The sequence below is a fragment of the Sander lucioperca genome, chromosome 16 (genome assembly GCF_008315115.2).
Source record: "Sander lucioperca isolate FBNREF2018 chromosome 16, SLUC_FBN_1.2, whole genome shotgun sequence".
Lineage (NCBI taxonomy): Eukaryota > Metazoa > Chordata > Actinopteri > Perciformes > Percidae > Sander > Sander lucioperca.
The window spans coordinates 7,999,893-8,019,074 of record NC_050188.1 but is presented as its reverse complement, the minus strand read 5'-3'; the positions used below and the strand labels follow the sequence as shown (position 1 = coordinate 8,019,074).

Genomic DNA, 19,182 nt, shown 5'->3' with positions numbered 1-19,182 from the left:
CTGCAGAGGACTGATAGAGAGCATTCTCACTATAGGCATCACAGTCTGGTATGGGAACACCAAACAGACAGAGAGGAAGGCTCTCCAAAGAGTCATTAAGACTACAAAAAGGATTATTGGCAGAGGTGGGACAAAGTCATTGTTATGCAAGTCACAAGTAAGTCTCAAGTCTTTGCCCTCGAGTCCCGAGTCAAGTCGAGTCAAAGATGAGGCAAGTCCCGAGTCGAGTCACAAGTCAAAGCCAACAAGTCTCAAGTCGAGTCCAAAGTCCTACCATTTTCGTTTCGAGTCATTTCAAGTCATTTCAGTTTCAGTGTATGCAATATTAAGAATATTTTCACTGCTTCAAAAGTCATAAGAAAGCCCTTTCTCTCAAGAAACTGAAGTCATATGCTTTATAGCAGTGGTTTTCAAAGTGGGGACGGGGACCCCTGGGTGCTGCGAGGGGGTGCTAGGGGGGCCATGGCAAGTTGGCATGAAAAGTATAGCAAAACAAAATAATTGAATAAATTAAATAACTAAAGTAAACCAAATTAAACCAAAAATAAGCTAAACAATATTCCCATTAGTTAAGAACTGCACTATAATAATCTATTGCATCTCTGAACATTACTACTGTAATCGTTATTATTTTAATGGCTTGGTTGAATTCCAATGTAGAATGCGACCTGTTATTTCTTGATAACAGACCGTTGCCATGAAAAACAGAGCGTTGCTATGGACGCAGTTCGGTTTAGCGGAAGCAATACAATCGCTTTTAAATCAATAAACTCCTTTTTAAATCAATATTTTGTGTCAAAGTAATGATTTATTTGATAGGTAGTCATGTAATAAGCGGGATAATGTATAGCGAGGCGGTAGTTATAGCGAATACAACCCCTGATATGAAAAGGGAAGGCTAATGGTGGATCTACTGTGACTGTGTTATGGTAACGTTACTTTAAAACGGACGTTGACATGATGTTGGCGAGGTTTTCCATCTGAGTGTGCTACACTCATGTACCTCATATAATCAGGGTTCAAAAATCCCTATTTTTGTAAGCATGAACCAGCAAGGGAGACGTGCGTTTACTGTTTCGTTGATACAGTAAATATGCAGCAGCTAGTATGTTACGGTACATACATCCGATAAGGTGCTTAGCATTCATTCAAAACTTACCTTTCTTTGTGCAACTTCAGGTGTCGAACAAAGTTGGACGTTGTGGCAGCTCCGTCTGTAATCTTCGACCCGCATGTTTTGCAAATTGCAACTCTTTTTTTGTCGACTAACTCGTAATTGTTATAACCAAACGAAACTATCTTCGGTATCATTTTGCCAACTGGCGCGTTGTTGCTTGTGCTTCATTGGTTGTCTTGCAATGTGCCTGCTTAGATGCTGTCGAATCAAAACAACGTGGGACTACAGTGATTGGATGTCGTGCAGGCAGCGCGCGTGCTCTCTGCATGCATACAGGTGGTGCATTTTTTTCACAGATGCAGATAAACTGAGAGCGGCGCGGCCGTGTGAACATTTTCTTCCCCAGTTTTCATGGGAAGTAGCAAGTCTTCGAGTCAAAAGGTGCAAGTCCAAGTGAAGTCACGAGTCATTGATGTTAAAGTCCAAGTCGAGTTGCAAGTCTTTGTACATTTTGTCGAGTCGAGTCTGAAGTCATCAAATTCATGACTCGAGTCTGACTCGAGTCCAAGTCACATGACTCGAGTCCACACCTCTGATTATTGGGACTAAGCTTCCTTCAAAAAGCGAGGCAGGAAAAGAGCAGAGAGCCTCATTAGAGACCCACTCCACCCAGCTCACTCTCTGCTCAGACCCAAACACTGCACACACAGACACAGCAGAGCAGACAGTATCACTACACATAAAACAGTTCTATAACAGTTCTTTCCCTGCCACAGTCAAACTAATGGCAAAAACATGATAAAACACTGAACAATTCACTGTAATAAAATGTGCAATAATCCTTAATACTTCACTCTACTGTGAACTACTGCTGTGCAGTATTTGCAATATTTATTCTTGCGACAAATGCAATATCCCCCATAGTTGTATCCTCCAGTTACAGTATTACAGTAGTATTTTTTGCAATCTTTTGTACAGTAAGTTTTTTTGTCTCCTATTTTAATTTATTTACCTTGTATAATCTTTTTCTATTTTAGTCGGTGTGCTTTTTCTTTCTTGCCCTTAACTCTTTTTACTTTTTACTTGAGTCAAAAAGCCTGCACAAGAATTCCTATGTGCCTGGACTGTTTGGTGAATGCACAAATGGCAAATAAAAATCTTGAATCTTGAAACAGTTTCAAGTTCCCCACTGGCCAATGAAAACTTAGTGATGCCCTCTTAATAGTCAATCTTTGATTTTCTTCTTGTGTTTACTGATGTCAGCTCCAGGGAATAATGGCCTGAAAGCAAGGTTTCCTGGTGGAATTACTGAAAAAGTGTGGAGAATTAGAGTAATCCGCTTCTGTAAAAAAATGGATGAATAAGAAAGACAGACTTTCACACGGAAAAGCACTACAAGCTGATGTACATGCTCAGAGTAGGTAAACGGGGTAAATGCCAATCCCCGATCAGTAAAAAAAAAAAAAAAAAGCCAAAATCAGCTGCGATCTGATACTGTGATCGGGACATCCCTATAACGAAACGTTGGATTTGTGGGTAATGGCTGTACAGTCCCCAGTAAAGAAACGAAAAGAAGAACAAGAAAACAGCACAGACGAAGCAAGAGAGGTTAAAAGACACAAAGAGCTGGATGACACAGAAAGGGACAACATTGAAGAAGACAGACATGTAGGAAACATGGAGTACGGTACAGGCTCTGGCAGTGTTTAAAGACTGGTTCATCCAGAAGAATATGTCAACAGACTTTCACAGGTCAAGACAGAAAACCTCAATCAGATCCTACGATCATTTTATGCATCTGTAAGAAACGGCAATGTGGAAACGTACTCGATTTCCAGTTACATAGCAGTTAGGGACTTGTGCTACCTTCAAATCCAGTCACGGGGTATTTAAATCTGTATGTTCAGAGGTGCTGTCCCCTAAGACAGCGAGTGGACTCGTCCGAAAAGTGTGGTTCAACGTCCAGGTGCATCTGGCAAGACGAGGCAGAGAGGGCAATTGAGACTTGACAAGAGACTCTTTTAAAACAGGATGAGAATGGCAATGAGTACATTTCTCTCACTCACAACGCCGAGACCAAGAACCACAACGATGCCAAAGATCTGTGTAAAGAAAATTACTGTGGGTGCATCTTTGCTAAGTCTGACAATCCAAACTGCCCCGTTGCTAGTTTAAAAAAAGTATGTATCTCTTTGTCCTGCTGACGCTTATGCTTTCTACCTTCAACCACTAAAAAAAGACCAACAGCTACTGAACAGTCAAGTAGTGAGGTGCTGTCATGAGCCCATGGGAAACAATGTCCCTGGGCAAATGTTACCCCAATTCAGCCAGGCTTTCAAGGAGATACACCAATCTGCCTGTCCAGACCTTCCTCTGGTTTATTGGCATTTCTTTAAACCAATCACTATCGTCTTGGACGGGGCTAAGCGGTGGACGGAGCAACCACGTCTATGCAAAATAGCCTCAGGAACTTGTTTGGGTGGAACATGCGTATGTTCAAAAGTTGTTTTAGTCGTGCAACAGAAAACTCAGATTGGACAGATAGTCTAGCTAGCTGTCTGAATTTACCCTGCAGAGATCTGAGGAGCAATTAACCATAATCCTCATAAATCCACAGCACTTGAACAATCCCGGAAGTGGAACGTCGTGGATATAGCCTACTACAGATCCTGTCCTCCAATCCAGGCAACAGCAGCACATGTGGTGAGCACCTATCACTACATTTCTATATAGACCCTTTGCACGTGACATCACGCTCCACTCGTGCGAATTATGAACTCCATGACGGACGGCGGAAGAGCTATGCTGTAGACGGACGGCAAGCTAAACGCGTACATTTTCGTTAGTCTTTGTGTTCTCACATTCACAATCTGCAGAGTAATCCTCACCAACACAAGCATGCAGAGTAATCCTCACCAACACAAGCATGTGTATGTATTGCCTTTCTGTTTTAAATGAGTGATAAATAAAATTATCCTCAACCAGCTAGCTAGTTGCCGTGCTAACCAGCTGTTCCTGCTAACAGGTCCAACCCGATGATGACTATATAACTGTGAGTCACTTACGTGAGAATGGGGGTGCTTGGGTTCGGTGTAGTTCAGGTGGATACCACGAAGGTGCATCTAATAAGTGACTAATGAGTTGTAAAACCTTTTAACAATAAGATAGTTAAAAATAATGAGACCCAGAGATGGTTTTCGTTCTAGCAAAGAAAATAGAATAAAATAGGGTAACGCCCTAGTTTATTTGAATACAAGAATTTGGCAAATGGAATACAAAAGCTTTCCCCAAAAGTAATATTAACGAACATACAAAAGTGAATAACCAAAAGATTTCCCCAACACTTAAATAATAGTTGTTTTTTTAGCTGGGAACCCCAATAGTGTCAATCACAATTGTTACCCCAGAATAAATGGGCTAAAAGTTCCCCTCCCTTAGCCCTTTCTTAACAATCAAGAATACACAGAGAACTCTAACAATAAACAAAAAAAACCCCGCAAAGTGTCCTGAAACAAGTCTTAGAAAATGCAGTGACGGGCCCAATCACACACACATTCACACACGTTCCAGTTTACTCACGGTGACGATTTGAACGCAGAAAAAAAAAAACACGTTGCAGGCCTGTTTGGTCTTGCAAAACATTGAGTGCGCTGAACAGACACTTGCAAAAAATTGAGAGCGTGGAAAAACTTTGGTCCGGATCCTCAGGTGCGGTGTGATTAACCGACAGTTCCGCCCAGCATACGCCCACACTAGCTAGCTATCTCGGCTTCCTCCGATCAAGGCCTCCGCTCCTTCTCTTCCGCTCTGTCAGACAGGTCTCCGGCTTCGTTTTACTCAGTCTCTCGACTCACCACCATCCCCAGTCCGCAGTCCTCTCCTCCGAGCCTCCCGCTCAGTTTCATCGGCTTTTCTCGCTCTTTCTAGCGTTTTTTTTTCCTCCTCAACGCACCAGCGTCTCGTGCTCCACCCGGATCCAGCGAGGAGAGAAAAAAGAACCCGAAAAAAAACTTCCAGCACTCTCTCCCACGTGTCTTATCCGATCACGTGTATATCCACGTTTTTATACCTGAAGCCAATCACTATTGACTATACAGCGTGAATGCCCAAATGACCAATAAAATAGTAACATAAAAACAGTAAGAATAAAGTAATAAAAAGGCTAACTGCATAGAACCTCTGGAAATATTATTTAGCTAAATAATATAAACTTTAAACGTTAGTCTTAATCACTGTCATGAAATAAAATTACAAATATTGAACCCCTTTTAATTATGCAAAATACATTAATATTTCCTTGTTTAGCAATCAGGTGTCCTCTATTAATTATTTAAAGTAAATAAGCATTTACTTTTTTTTTTTTTTATAATCATGAGACTCGTTTTTTGAGAGTAAGAAAGATTAATCATACCCACCCCATTCCCATTACGCTATAATACCCAAGTTTACCACTGGGTTACATAACTAACATTGGTTATTCACTGACCTAGCTACATATCCAAAAAAAGAAAGCCGTTCCCATGATCATTTAACTTAACACACATACAAAAAACTAGCTTCAAAAAGGCCAAAAAAACGAGTTAAATGCGGGTCTGCGGAGCTCCTACCCCGGCTAGCTGACGAGTGTTGTGATATGTTATTTGGAACTAGGTTACCACCCTAGGCGGAGTGATATGCACCACAGGAGTTCTATAGTTGTAACTGCATGTATGTAAGGGGTCCTAAGGTGGAAGTAAAGTTACGTTGGATTTATCATCAAGTCCTCATCATTGACTCCTCAATAACACTTCATGGTGGCAGCGGCGGGATTTCCGCTCTATGCCTGACGTGAGTCTCGGGCGAAATTGTCCAAGGATAATATTGCTATCGCCAGACTGGTGAGTGAGAACTAGGCAGGCCAAGCAGCTAGCGGGAGCAACCTAGCTAGGTGGCTAAGGGGAGCAACACAAGTGTGTGCAGACGCTGATTCACGGACAAAATTGCATCACATTTACCGACGATGAACTGGTCCGATCCGGATCTGAGTGAGGCTATCTCACTATTTAGACAGAAAATGTGTCTTTACCTAGACGATGAGGAAATAGAGGACGAAGCTAAACAAGCTAGGAAGATCTGCAGAGGCATCGGAGATGAAGGACTAAAAAGGCTGAATGCTAGCGGACTCAGTGATGACGACAAGAAAAAGCCTGACGTTCTGTGGAATTTTTTTGAGGGTCAGTTGAAGCTTAACGTGAACTTTAGAATACACAGACTCCACCTAATGCAATACAGACAGAAACAGGATGAAAGCATCGATGATTTTGTGACCAGAGCCAGAACTTTGGCGCTGAAATGCCAATTTACCGATGAGGAGTTGAACGAACGTCTGATTGAGCTTATCATTGCTAGCACGCCACATGATGCTCTGAGGAATGACCTGTATAGCAAACCTCAAGGCCATTCCTTGGCTGATGTGTTAGAAGAAGGAAGGAAATATGAAGCTTTATCGGCAGGGAATGAACAGCTAAACCAGCTTGGTCTATATACCTCAGAAAAAATTCATGCAATACACAGAGGACGGGTATGCCAGAACTGTGGCACAAACCACAAACAGCGGCAGTGCCCTGCATACAACGACGAATGCTCTGTGTGTAGTGTGAAAGGACACTGGGCGAGATGCTGCAGAAAAAACAGACGGCAACAAAGGCAAAACTCGAATGCAAGGAAAAGAAGTAAGTCTCGTCCACCACAAAACAAACACCGGGCCAATAAGACTGGACACAGGCTACAGCACAAATCTAAAATTGATATTGTTGATAGTCAAGAGCCAGAGGAAGAATACATGTACCAGAGACAATTCCATTCAATCACAATCAGTGAAAAATGCATGTACAGCATCAACAGTAACTCGCCTAGAGAAGAGGCCTACACAACACTGAAAGTGAGACCACCTGACGTACCCGGTTATGGACATACACTTCGGTTAAAAATCGACACAGGAGCATCAGGGAACACTCTTCCACTGCGCACATTCAGACAGATGTACGGAAGTGACGCACGTGCATATAAAAGACTGAAGAAAAATAACCTGAAACTATCTGCTTACAGTGGTCATGAGATCCCTTGTTTTGGAACCATCAACATTCAATGTCGTCACAAGGAGTCCAGATGGATAAGTACCAAGTTCTATGTCGTGGATGTACCAGGACCAGCTGTAGTTGGTCTACCCACGAGTGAATTATTGAATCTTGTGACTGTGAATGTGGATACAGTTAAAAGAAAAATGGATGACAACAAGGAAAACAAGCAACAAGCAAAACTACTGAAAATAACTACCTGTGATGATCTCAAAAGAGCATATCCAAATCAGTTTGATAAAGTAGGAAACTTTAAAGGAACTGCAAAACTCATCCTGAAGGATGACGCCGAGCCATTCATAGACCCACCACGGAAATGCAGCATCCACATCAAAGACAAGCTCCAAGGTGAGCTGAACAAACTCGTGGAGCAAGATGTTATACGGAAAGTCGAACACCACACTGTCTGGTGCTCCAGCCTGGCGTACAGCACAAAGAAGGACGGATCCTTACGGATATGCCTAGACCCACAAAAACTGAATGCCAGCCTGAAAAGATGCCCACATAAGATACCTACGGTCGAGGAACTGAATCCAAAATTCGCAAATGCAGAGGTTTTCAGCAAGCTTGATGCGAAAGCAGGATACTAGTCAATACATCTTGATGAAGACTCGCAAGTCTTGACAACGTTTCGCACTCCATTTGGTAGATACTGCTGGAAACGTCTGCCATTTGGACTGAGTGTATCTCAAGATTTCTTCCAGGCCAAGATGGACCAGATCCTGGAGGGGCTTGATGGTGTGGTCAGTATAGCTGACGACATAGCCGTATGCGGACAAAATGAAGAAGAGCACGACCTGATTAACCTAATGGAACGGGCTGCAGAAGCAGGTATGGTGTTCAACAGCGACAAATGCATGATAAAGAAGAACAGTATCTCATTCTTTGGCAACCTGTACACAGAGAGTGGCATTAAACCAGACCCCACAAAAATAAGAGACATACAGAATATGCCAACCCCACAAAACAAAGATGAACTACACAGATTCATGGGAATGCTAACTTACCTCGCAACTTACATACCAAAGTTCGCAGAGAAAGCGCACACCTTGAGAGGACTGCTAAAAAATGATGCTTTGTGGATATGGGAGCAGACCATCAGAAATGCTTCGATGACTTAAAATCAGCAATCACAGAGGATGCATGTCTGAAATACTATGACGCCAGCACACCCCTGACACTCAAAGTAGATGCATCACAGAAGGGCCTAGGTATAGCACTGGTGCAGAACAATAGGCCCATCGCGTTCGGGTCAAAGACTCTGACGGACTGCCAGTCAAGATACAGCAACATAGAACGTGAAATTCTTGCAATAGTTTATGGAATGCAGCGTTACCACACCTACCTGTATGGAAAGTCATTCACCGTGATAACAGATCACAAACCACTTGTCACTATCTGCTCAAAACAATTGCATGCAGCACCACCCCGACTCCAGCGTATGCTGATTAAGACCCAAGGGTACAACTATGAAGTCAAATACCGACCCGGAGCAGAAATGGTCCTGGCAGACATTCTTAGCCGGTTACCAAACCCCGAAAACAGCGGCGACATTGAGCTGGATGAACGCATAGATGGGATTGAAACGGAGTTTGAGGACCCAGAGAGGCACACCATCGCCATAATAAACTTCTCACCTGGGAAACAAGACGTTCTACGTAGCCAAACTGCTGATGATCCAAGGCTCCGTGCGCTGAAGGTATTCATTCATCAGGGATGGCCTGAAAGCATAAAAGACCTACCTAAAGACCTGCGTCCATACTGGTCTTTCAGAGATGAACTTGCTATAGAGTCAGGAGTCATCTGCAAGGGCAGACAGGTACTCATTCCAGACTCCATGACTGAAGACATACTAACACAACTACACGTGGGCCACCAAGGCATAGAAAAGACACGCCGGCTGGCAAGAGAAAGTATCTATTGGACAAAGATGAATGACGACGTAGAAAGAATTTGCAGATCATGCAGTGTGTGTGCAGAGCGTCAAGATGCAAACCCAAAAGAGCCTCTCAAACCACACGAAATACCATCCAAACCATGGAAGTCAATAGCCTCTGACCTTTTTGAAGTCAATGGCCGCCATTACATGTTGACTGTAGACAGATACTCAAAATATCCACTTGTAGATGAAATGCCCACTCCAGTATCCAGCCATGCAGTCACACAAAAAATGCAGAGATACATGTCCTTGTTCGGACGACCGGACGAAATCCTGACCGATAATGGACCACAGTACACAGGACACACCTTCAAGGGACTTGTGAAAGAATGGGGAGTAAGACACATCACCAGTTCACCCCACTATCCCAAAAGCAATGGATTTATTGAAAGACATGTCCGACACATCAAAGCCATTGTGAAGAAAACACAGCAAAACAAAGGTGACCTTCACATAGCTTTGCTACAAGTAAGAGCGACACCTATTGACAGCAAACTGCCTTCACCTGCAGAACTGCTTTTTGGCAGGCCTGTCACCACCCTACTGCCAAGCCGAGCAGAAGTAGGTAAAGAGGGACACCGACAGCACCTGGCTCGCAGAGCAGCTGTGATGAAGCAACACCATGACCGCAGCTGCCGCAGAGAACTTCCTCCGTCCTGGACAGCATGTGACCGTGTGGAACAAAGAGAGAAGGACATGGCACCCAGCAGTTGTCCAGCAAAAGTGCAATGAGCCACGGAGCTACATTGTTCAAACGCCTAATGGAAATATGATTAGGCGTTGCAGGAGTCACCTACGTGGGCCGTACAACACACAGATGCAACAGACTGTGAAGAGAAGTTGCTTTGCGGGGCCACAAGCACTGGGTGAAGGCCAGGAGGGTCACAGTGATCAGACACAGCCCGCATCATCCTGTGGATCTGAATCAGAAGCATCGGACCCCAAGAGCCCTCAGCCAATCCGTACACGATTTGGAAGGGCTGTGGTCAAACCAGCTCACTACAGAGACTATGTTTAGCAGTGAGCGTAATGTTTATTGGCGGGAAGAAACAAGAAAACATTTATCTATCGCCATGTTCAAGAGGGATATGTTATGCTTTAAATGAGTTGGTTGATAGAAAAAAAGGTATGGTTTGCCAATAGAAGCACAAGTTATGGTAATTGAGTGAAATGTTTTGAAATATGTGTAGTGACAGTTGATGCTAATCTTTGGAAACAAAGAACTGAATTCAGTTATTCTTGTATGGTTGACACACAGCTAGACATATATTTGTAATGTTTTTTTCTGATTATCTAGGAAGGTCTAAGTTAAACAGGGGGGATGTTGTGATATGTTATTTGGAACTAGGTTACCACCCTAGGCGGAGTGATATGCACCACAGGAGTTCTATAGTTGTAACTGCATGTATGTAAGGGGTCCTAAGGTGGAAGTAAAGTTACGTTGGATTTATCATCAAGTCCTCATCATTGACTCCTCAATAACACTTCAACGAGCTAGCTGCAGCTAGCTTTGGACTGCTCGCTAGCTGCTGCCCATCGTGTCGTAATATCAACCGGTCAAATCTTAACATAAGCTACAGCGAATATAATCACAGATAAGAAGATGGCTAGATGTTACAATTATGTGTGGTTACTACTGATCATAGACACTTCCATTTTGACTCGTGATTTACTGCATGGATTAACGAATTTATGACTGCACTTCCCAGAGGTGGGATGCGTTCAGGCATCCATTAGGAAGTTGCATTGGCACACACAGTGAACGGCGGTATGTGGGTAGCCACGACCGAACATGTCCTCTAAAAACATGGGCTACGTGTTATATAAAGTAAAGAATAGATGTTAATACAAAACAAACCCTAGATTGATGTCTTATCTTTGCCATTATGAGGTACCTCCCCCCGCCATTAGCGTAGCATCGCGTACCTGTAACCCAGCCAGCTACAAAGAACTGGTAAGCATCCAGACTTTTAAAAGCTTTGAGATCAGCACCAAATATGGGGATACCCCGTTTACCACATAGTAGAACGTGTGGACTGAAGTCGGGCAGACTCTGCGATTTAATGAGGTCCATGAAAACAGAGGGAGGAAGAATTAAGGGTCGGTATCCAATCCTGCTATCTCCAACTTCTCCAAATACTGCTCTTTGTGAGCACCTACCAGATGCTCTACCTCGACCGATAACGGCACGACAACTTGTTGTTCAATAGAAGAAGCCATAAAGCCATAAATACAGTTTATTTAGTGTTATTTATTTCAAACTGATTGAAACTATGAAACTTTCCCCTCGTCTACTACACTGTTTAGGTTGTTATTGCCGGTGAGTTTGCCGTCCACCATCACGTGGCCGTGGTCACGTGTTTGCAAAGGGTCTATACACAGTAACTTCAGCGGTAGTGCCAATGTTTACATTGTAACATTGTGTTTCCAGGTGTGTCAACTGCAGCGCCTGAGCAAGAAGGAAACGAGATGAGTGAGGACAGAACTGTCAACATAAATATTCCCAAAGAAGTCCCATTCACTTTGTCTCACTTCACCATCAACAGAAATGTTCATTTTAATGTGAATTATAACGCTAGGGAGGCTACAGAGTTTGGGTTGCTATGGACACAGTGTTCCAACCGCAGAGACGTAATGGACTATTTTCTTTAGCGGAAGCAATAACATTGTTTTTACATCAATAAAATCCTTTTTAAATCAATATTTTGTGTCATATTATTGATTTATTTGGTGAGTAGCCGTGTAATAAGTGGGATAATGTAGAGCGAGCCCGTTAAAAGACTAAACTAATAAATAGATATAGGCAGATTAGACCTACACTGCTAACAACAGGAGGTATCAGCCCTTCAGCATTCTCAACCTGAGCAGTTAATAAAAACAGGACGGTGTGGGAGAAATGGGCCGAAAAAAGCCAACGCACAGAGAGGGGGAGAAATAAGCCCCAAGAATGGTAATAGACTCTTTGATGAAGATGTCAGCCTAGCTTTGATGTAGATGGGAGGTGACCTCGATACACACTACCCACCACCTTACTTCACGCTCTGGCCATCAGTAATCCATTAAAGCACATGACATCAATCAGTCCTGGGAGGAAACCAGCTCCTCCAGAGCCTCATCTGTGTGCTGGCATTCCTTATTTCCTGCCAGTTCACTGCAAAGCTCTCTTTCACTGAAGCAACACAACAAGTATTTTCTGTGTATCTGAATCCCCTCAGTCTCCCCATCTATTACAGCCTTGCCTTGCCTTCCCTGGGGATAATACATTTAGAGCCAGCCATTCCATTAATGTTCGCCCAATGTGTAAAACCCTAACTACTAAACAGTCCCTGCATTTCTCACTAGAGGCCAGGAAAGACCACTAGACGTGACTACCATAGCAAATAACCCCACCCACCGCTCAGCAAAAAGAGGAAATGACAGCTCCCTCATCTGACGGCAGGTTTATGTCTGTATTATAGAGATCTGACATCTGCCTCTGAGCATTAGTGTCAAAGCATGAGCTTGAATATAAAAGTCACATAATAAGCACTACGACGTTACTGCAAATATTCATTAGTGGTTTCAGCTGCTATTGGGTGCAGATTGCTTTTTGAATGTGGAGCTAGGCCTGGCTGCCGAGCTGGGCTGTTAGAGGGTGGAAATGGTGCTTGTCTGAGCAGCAATTTCATGCTCAGAGGCTGACTGATATGACAGAGGGAAAAGGGCATAGACACGACTTTAGAAAGATGAATAAATACAGAGGCATGCAGATCCAACACCTACACAGAAACATCCACATCCAGTGGTCCATTGCTGTTACTGCACAGTTCTGTGAACCCAGGATGTATTACTGCTGTATCAGTTTAACAATAATAGTCAGGTATTGATACATCTTACCAAAACCACATAAAAAAGTTTCTCGGTGCAAAATGACCCATATGAACAAAAAGTGTCTGTTTCCTACATTGGTTTCTTTTCTTTTCCTGGCCTCAACCAAGTAATTATTCTGGTAACCATGACGATGAGTGTTCTCTAACCCCCTTATAACAAAGCAATTGTTTTAAATCCAAATCAAGATCTTTCTCCAATGCTGGCTAGTAGTAGTTTTTGAGCGTATACCACTTCACCAGACCTTTTCCAACCTTGCCATTGGGCCCCTTATGTGAGGCTGATATCCCAATGGGTTGCAGGAAGGAACTTGTTTTGGTGGAACATTTGCACCCCGCAAAAGAAAGTTATCTGTTGAACACAGTAACGTGAGCTATTTATAATAGCTGGATACATGGTTAAACCTCATTAGCTCTTACCAGTGTATCTCCGTGTGTACTTTGTCCATAGCAAAGTGTGTGTGTGTGTGTGTGTGTGTGTGTGTGTGTGTGTGTGTGTGTGTGTTTACCAGCAGATGTATTATAGGATGCAGACACTCTGATTAAGGGCAACACAGCAGAGAAGAAGAGAAGAAAAGACAGCGCCATCCCTCGACCTGAAAAACAAGACACAGAGAGAGAATCCATTCAGAAGAGGAAGCTGACAGGGAAAGAGACAGGCCCATCTGCTCTAATAGAGAGCATGGAAACCCCAAAATGAAAAATCCACCCTAACACACTGTTTCTAAGCCCATTTTGATGTTAGTTATATTTAGTTTTTTTTTTTTTTTTTTTACTTTAATTGACAATTGGCTACGTGTAGATGATGTGATGTTGCATCCCTTGTTACATTTGATCAATGATTCAATGCTGACACAGATCAAAAACCGGGCTGCACAAAATGTTAATTGGTCTGTCAGGATTTGTATGCATTACGCCTATTTAATATGTGAATTGATTCTTTTGTATTAAAAGTGCTTAATAGATAAAACTAATGTCTAATTTTTGCAAAGTTTTGTTTTTTCAAAATCCTATATTTCTACCCCTGACTTTTAAGTTTTTCATTTGATATATAATTTGATATATTCTGAATAGACTATGCGTACAGTCCAGCTGCCAGAAGAGGCGAGAAGAAAGAAGTTGATAAAAATGTTGGTGCTTTCAAGTATTACCATGAGTTCACAGTAATTAAAGCTTTAGTGCGTAACTTTTTGATATTAATGAACGTCCGTTAGGGGGCGGTGCACGATCAAGGAAGGCTGTATCATGTGGACGCACCCACAGTGTTGTTGTCATTACTTAGAAGTTCCTAATGGGAGTAACAGAAACTACGCACTATAGCTTTAATTGAAAAAAAAGCACATGTAGGTCACAGGCTGTTAGACTTCAGCCTGAGCGCGGAACGGACATGCATGAAAAGGTAACGTTAACGCCAATATGTCATTTTGAGCTGGAACTGTTATTTAGGAAATAAATAATATTTTGCTATAGTGTCAGTGATTTTATGGAGTGGAAACAAACGTTCTGGGTGAAAACAGGCCTGATTGCAAGTGCTATCATTTATTTATTCACCAGGAGCAGTGTGCTTCATCCACATTTGAGTTTCCAATGGGAAATGGGGGTTACAGTAACACATTTCAAACTAGAAATGAGTCTGAAAAGTTATTGGTTGCATTTGAAGCAGGAAGTTTTACCTCCAATCACAGTAATCATGTCAACACCTAAATCAGACGATACACTGGCAGTTTAGTGATATCCCTGCAGTTGTGATCTTGAAATAAAATCCTGAGTCCTCTTTATCCAAGACCGAGTCAAAATGTGGTCGATTCCGAGACGAGACCTTCAAAAAGTGGTCTTGAGACCAAGACCAGTCTCGAGTACTACACTGCTTTGATTGCCTCCACACGCTCTCACAGACTAGGTACTATATTTACTGTCATGGCCTTACATTTATGTCATCTTAATGACAAGTCCAAATGGTTCTACTTTCCTTGAGGTCAAGGGAATTACTCATGACACCGTTCTAAAGAGCGCTGACAAAGGAGAGGGGAGGGGGCGGCGTGGTCATTTGGGGAAGAACTCAGTAAGTCCAAGAAGCACACAGACAACTGAATGACACACATTATTATTCTCCGATCAATCAAATCCTTCAGAAAACCTGCAATGTCATCTGGAGGAAATGTTGATTAAGGAAAAAACAGAACACTGGATTACAGAGTTTGCATTTCTACTAGAAAGAAATCCCAGACTGCCTTGTTTCTATATGTTGCCAAAGATTCACAAAAATATGTCCTGGCAGACCTATCATCAGTGGAAATGGCTCAATTCTGAAACCAATTTCAAAATGTTCATCATATTAAATCTTTTCATCCAAATTTACATTTTTGTCTTTATATTCAAGACACCACCCAAGTTTTAAACAAAATTGAAGATATAAAAAATATTGGAGATGCATACATGATTACAATGGACATGGAGTCATTATACACAAACATTGATCAAGTGGGCTTAGAAGCTATGCAACATTTCCTAGAGAAGATGAGTCAGTACCCCCAACAGATTTTATCACTGAACTCACGAGATGGATATTGGAAAATATAAAATATATTTCTTTTTCAGGAACAGCTGCATAGACAGATAGGGGGCACAGCGATGGCCGTGACCTATGCACCCTCCTATGTCAACCTGTTTCTAGGAATGTGGGAAGAGAAATTAATTTGGAGCTCACTCAACCCCCACTTGGACAAAATAAAATGGTTTGATAGATAGATGACCTGATATTCTTTATGCAATGTGAAGAACATGAAGTAATTCCACAAATATTTGACCGAAATACAATCCTATGGGCGAGTTTACTTCCAGAGACTCTTATTAACAATATTACATTTGGGCAGTTTCGAAAGCGCAGCCAATCAGATAACAGTATGTCGTTACCTGGATAGCTTCCTTGCCACCCTTGATGACGAATACTTGCGATGTGCAGAGAGCAAATCACTTATCATGTGTAGGCGGCTGAAAGAGGGAAAGTAAATGCGGACCTCCGTGTACTGTTGCCATTCATCTGCATGTACGGCAGAACAGAAAATCCAGACAGTTACCAGCTAATGCTAGTGGTAGCTATCCAGCTTGGTTACATTTTTCAAAACAAATCTAGTTGTAGTCTTGCAATTTGTGAGTTCAAGATCTCCAGTCTTTATATATTATGACGGTCTTTAACATAACTTGTGAAATGATTTTCTTTGTTCTTTCTGTGTTTTTGTTTATTTGATAAGGAAAGAGAAAACTGAAATATTAATAGAAAAAAGGCACAACAGAAATTCTGTTTGACAATAACCTATGTAGGGATGACCCCAAATAGTGGAATATTCGATGCTTCAATCTAAGGAGACTGATTTGACTGCCAATCTCACAATCCAATTTTCGCAGAGGCGTTACGAAACAAGGATAATTCCATTTTGGCTACATGGGGGTGCTCAATGTCGGATTTTACATACTACTACTACTACTACTACTACAACTACTTCTTTTCTCCCAATAAGTTAATGTAAAGCCTATTATGATATAAATATCAACATATAATGCTGTAAATAAAAATGTGAAAAGAAAGAAGCTTTTAATTAATCTTTTTAAAGTGTGTGAATAAATCTAACCACTCTATGACAGATTTTAGTTTCACTTTCCATGATCCATGACCGATGAAGGAGCATCTTGGTGGGAGGGATTTAAATCTTCATCTGAAAATGTCGGGGAAAAGAAAATTGTCGATGCACTTTGAAAAAGTAAAAGATGATCCAAACTAAGATGCAAGTTGTGTCGACGATAGGCAAGACTTGACGATTCTGATTCGACAATGTAAATTCTAGGGGTGCACGATTCAGAAAATGTCACGATTCGATTCGATATCAATTTTCAGGCTCAAGATTCGATTCAAAATTGATTTTCGATTCAAAAACGATTCTCGATTTAAAAAACGCTTCACAGTATGTAAATGCAGTTACTTTTCCCATGTGATTGCAGTAGACATACAATTAAAAAAAAAAAGAATAGATTTTTGGAATTCTATGAATCGATATTGAATCGGTAGAGCTTGAATCGTGATTCAAATGTGAATCGATTTTTTTGCACACCCCTAGTAAATTCTTAGTCGGGGACAGGCCTAAGCCTATGTATGTGTGTGTTTTGACCATTAGTTTCAGCTTTTCTTTATATAATAACCTTGACACACACTTTTTTAAACTCTTTTACACAAAACTGTGTACTGTGAAAACTGTGAACGGTATGGTGCTGGAGTATGGTCTGGCTACACTGCTAATCAATTCTAAGATAGGGGGGGACACTCTGGCTTGTTTGCATTTCTTTACAACCAATCACAACCGTCCTGGACAGAGCTAAGCCCCTAATGCAGCAATGGTAACCTTATAGAATAGATAGCGGAGAGAGTAACCCTTTTGAACAAATGTTTACCGTCAATGTCTGTCCACTAAAAGTGCTGCTTTTGCCACTGACAGCAGGGTTTTTCCTGCCATTATACGGCTTAAGGCTGATAAATAGCCTCTACGCAAAGCCTTCACCGTAGCCTACGTCAGTGGCCTACGTCGTCATGAGGATTTATACTTGTGCGCTAGTGTGTCTGTGTCATTCTTGCCTATCCTTTAAAGAGAATAGCAGAGCCGTTGTGTGTAGTAGAGTGAGTGAGAGAATGGCGGGGTTAGCTTCGGAGCGAATACCAACTCCGGCGGTGGAGACGGAGAAACAAAGTGTCTCCCCTGTGCTTTCCGACAGCTGTAGCAGAAAAAGTTAACCCTCTGCTTAATTTCATGTTGTCGAAGAAGCAAAACCCGGAAATGAGTAGGAGGAAATGTGACACTACCAAGCCACAGCCAAACGGACGAACCACAGTTGTTGCAGTCTGCGTTGCAGCGACTTGTAGTTACATTTCTGTCGAGGTGCACGTCAGGCCACAGAGTAGGGGTCCATATCTACACGTACCTACGTGCGCGCCTATGGCTTAGATTCAACGCAGAACCATTAACTAAGCTTTAGGCCCGGCGTCTAAGCCTTTTTTCACACCGCCTAATTGTATAAACGTAAAAACAATGTGGAGAGCATCTTGACGATGAGCCAAAAAACGGGACGGGCATCCGCTCGTTGTCTTCTGCACACGTGCTGCATGATGGTTCATGTACACAGTGGGACAAACATGGTCAAAGTCACACACACCATGCATGTTGCACACACAGCAGCAGCTGCAGCCCACACGTTAGCGAGTGTGAGGTGGAGAGAGAGAGGGAAAAAGAGAGAGAGGGATGTGTGTGTGTTGGTGAATATGAAATTAGCAGTAAAGCTATAGCTGTGAACGTAGCAGCGCAGTCTGTGTACAGTTTATCTGTCGGTGAATAACCCAAGACCCAAGCCAAGTTCCTGTGTCTTGCTTGCTACCTGCTGGTTAAAGAAAGTGAAGGGGGTTAGCAACGGCGCTAGCGACAACTTTAGCACAGGCTCACTAACTTAAGGTGGGCTGGCGCACACACACACACACACACACACACGTCACTGACAGGTGACAACAGAGGGCAGCCTCTCACTCTGACTGAAAAAGGAAGCTAGATGCTGGCTAATTGTGTTGCCTGGCAACCATTGACACACTCTCTCCTGTGTGTGGATGTCTCTCCACATTTATCCGCCGATGATGGTTTGTCTCGTCTAGTTACATCACAGCATCTTCTCCCTACACTGACAGGCTGAAACAACAGCACACCCCACTTTCTCTCTGCTGGTGTGATAACACATGACTCTCTCTCACACACACACACACACACACACACACACACACACACACACACAGAAGACTGTTTTCCACCTTTTCAAGGCATGGGATGGTAAAGAATGTTCTTATTTCCAGTATTTTATTCTAAAATTGTCTGTGTGGTAGGGGGTTTAGGGAAGGGGCTGTTCGCTGCTTTTTATCGTTGGTAGGACGATACAAAGGTGACATTTATGCTTTATTGGGCATATTCTGTCAGTTGGTCCACTACTGTGGCCCAGACATCTAATGGACAGAGATATAATTATACCCTAACAAGACTCAATACAATTGTTAGGGCTCCTGCACACTGCCTGCGTGGCGTGAGCATGTCAGCTGGCGTGTCCGTTTTTCTCACGCAC

The 19,182-nt window shown here is 42.4% G+C and overlaps 1 protein-coding gene across 3 annotated transcripts in view; it reads right to left on the bottom strand.

Annotated features, from left to right (window-relative positions):
- The window catches only part of gabbr1b (gamma-aminobutyric acid (GABA) B receptor, 1b), a 275,139-nt gene that overhangs the window by 220,522 nt on the left and 35,435 nt on the right, over positions 1 to 19,182 (bottom strand). For all 3 annotated transcript variants that reach the window (XM_035992923.1, XM_031278814.2, XM_031278815.2), the window contains exon 2: positions 13,548 to 13,634. In XM_035992923.1, the coding sequence (XP_035848816.1) occupies positions 13,548 to 13,634 (87 nt within the window). The remainder of the gene's footprint in view (positions 1 to 13,547; positions 13,635 to 19,182) is intronic.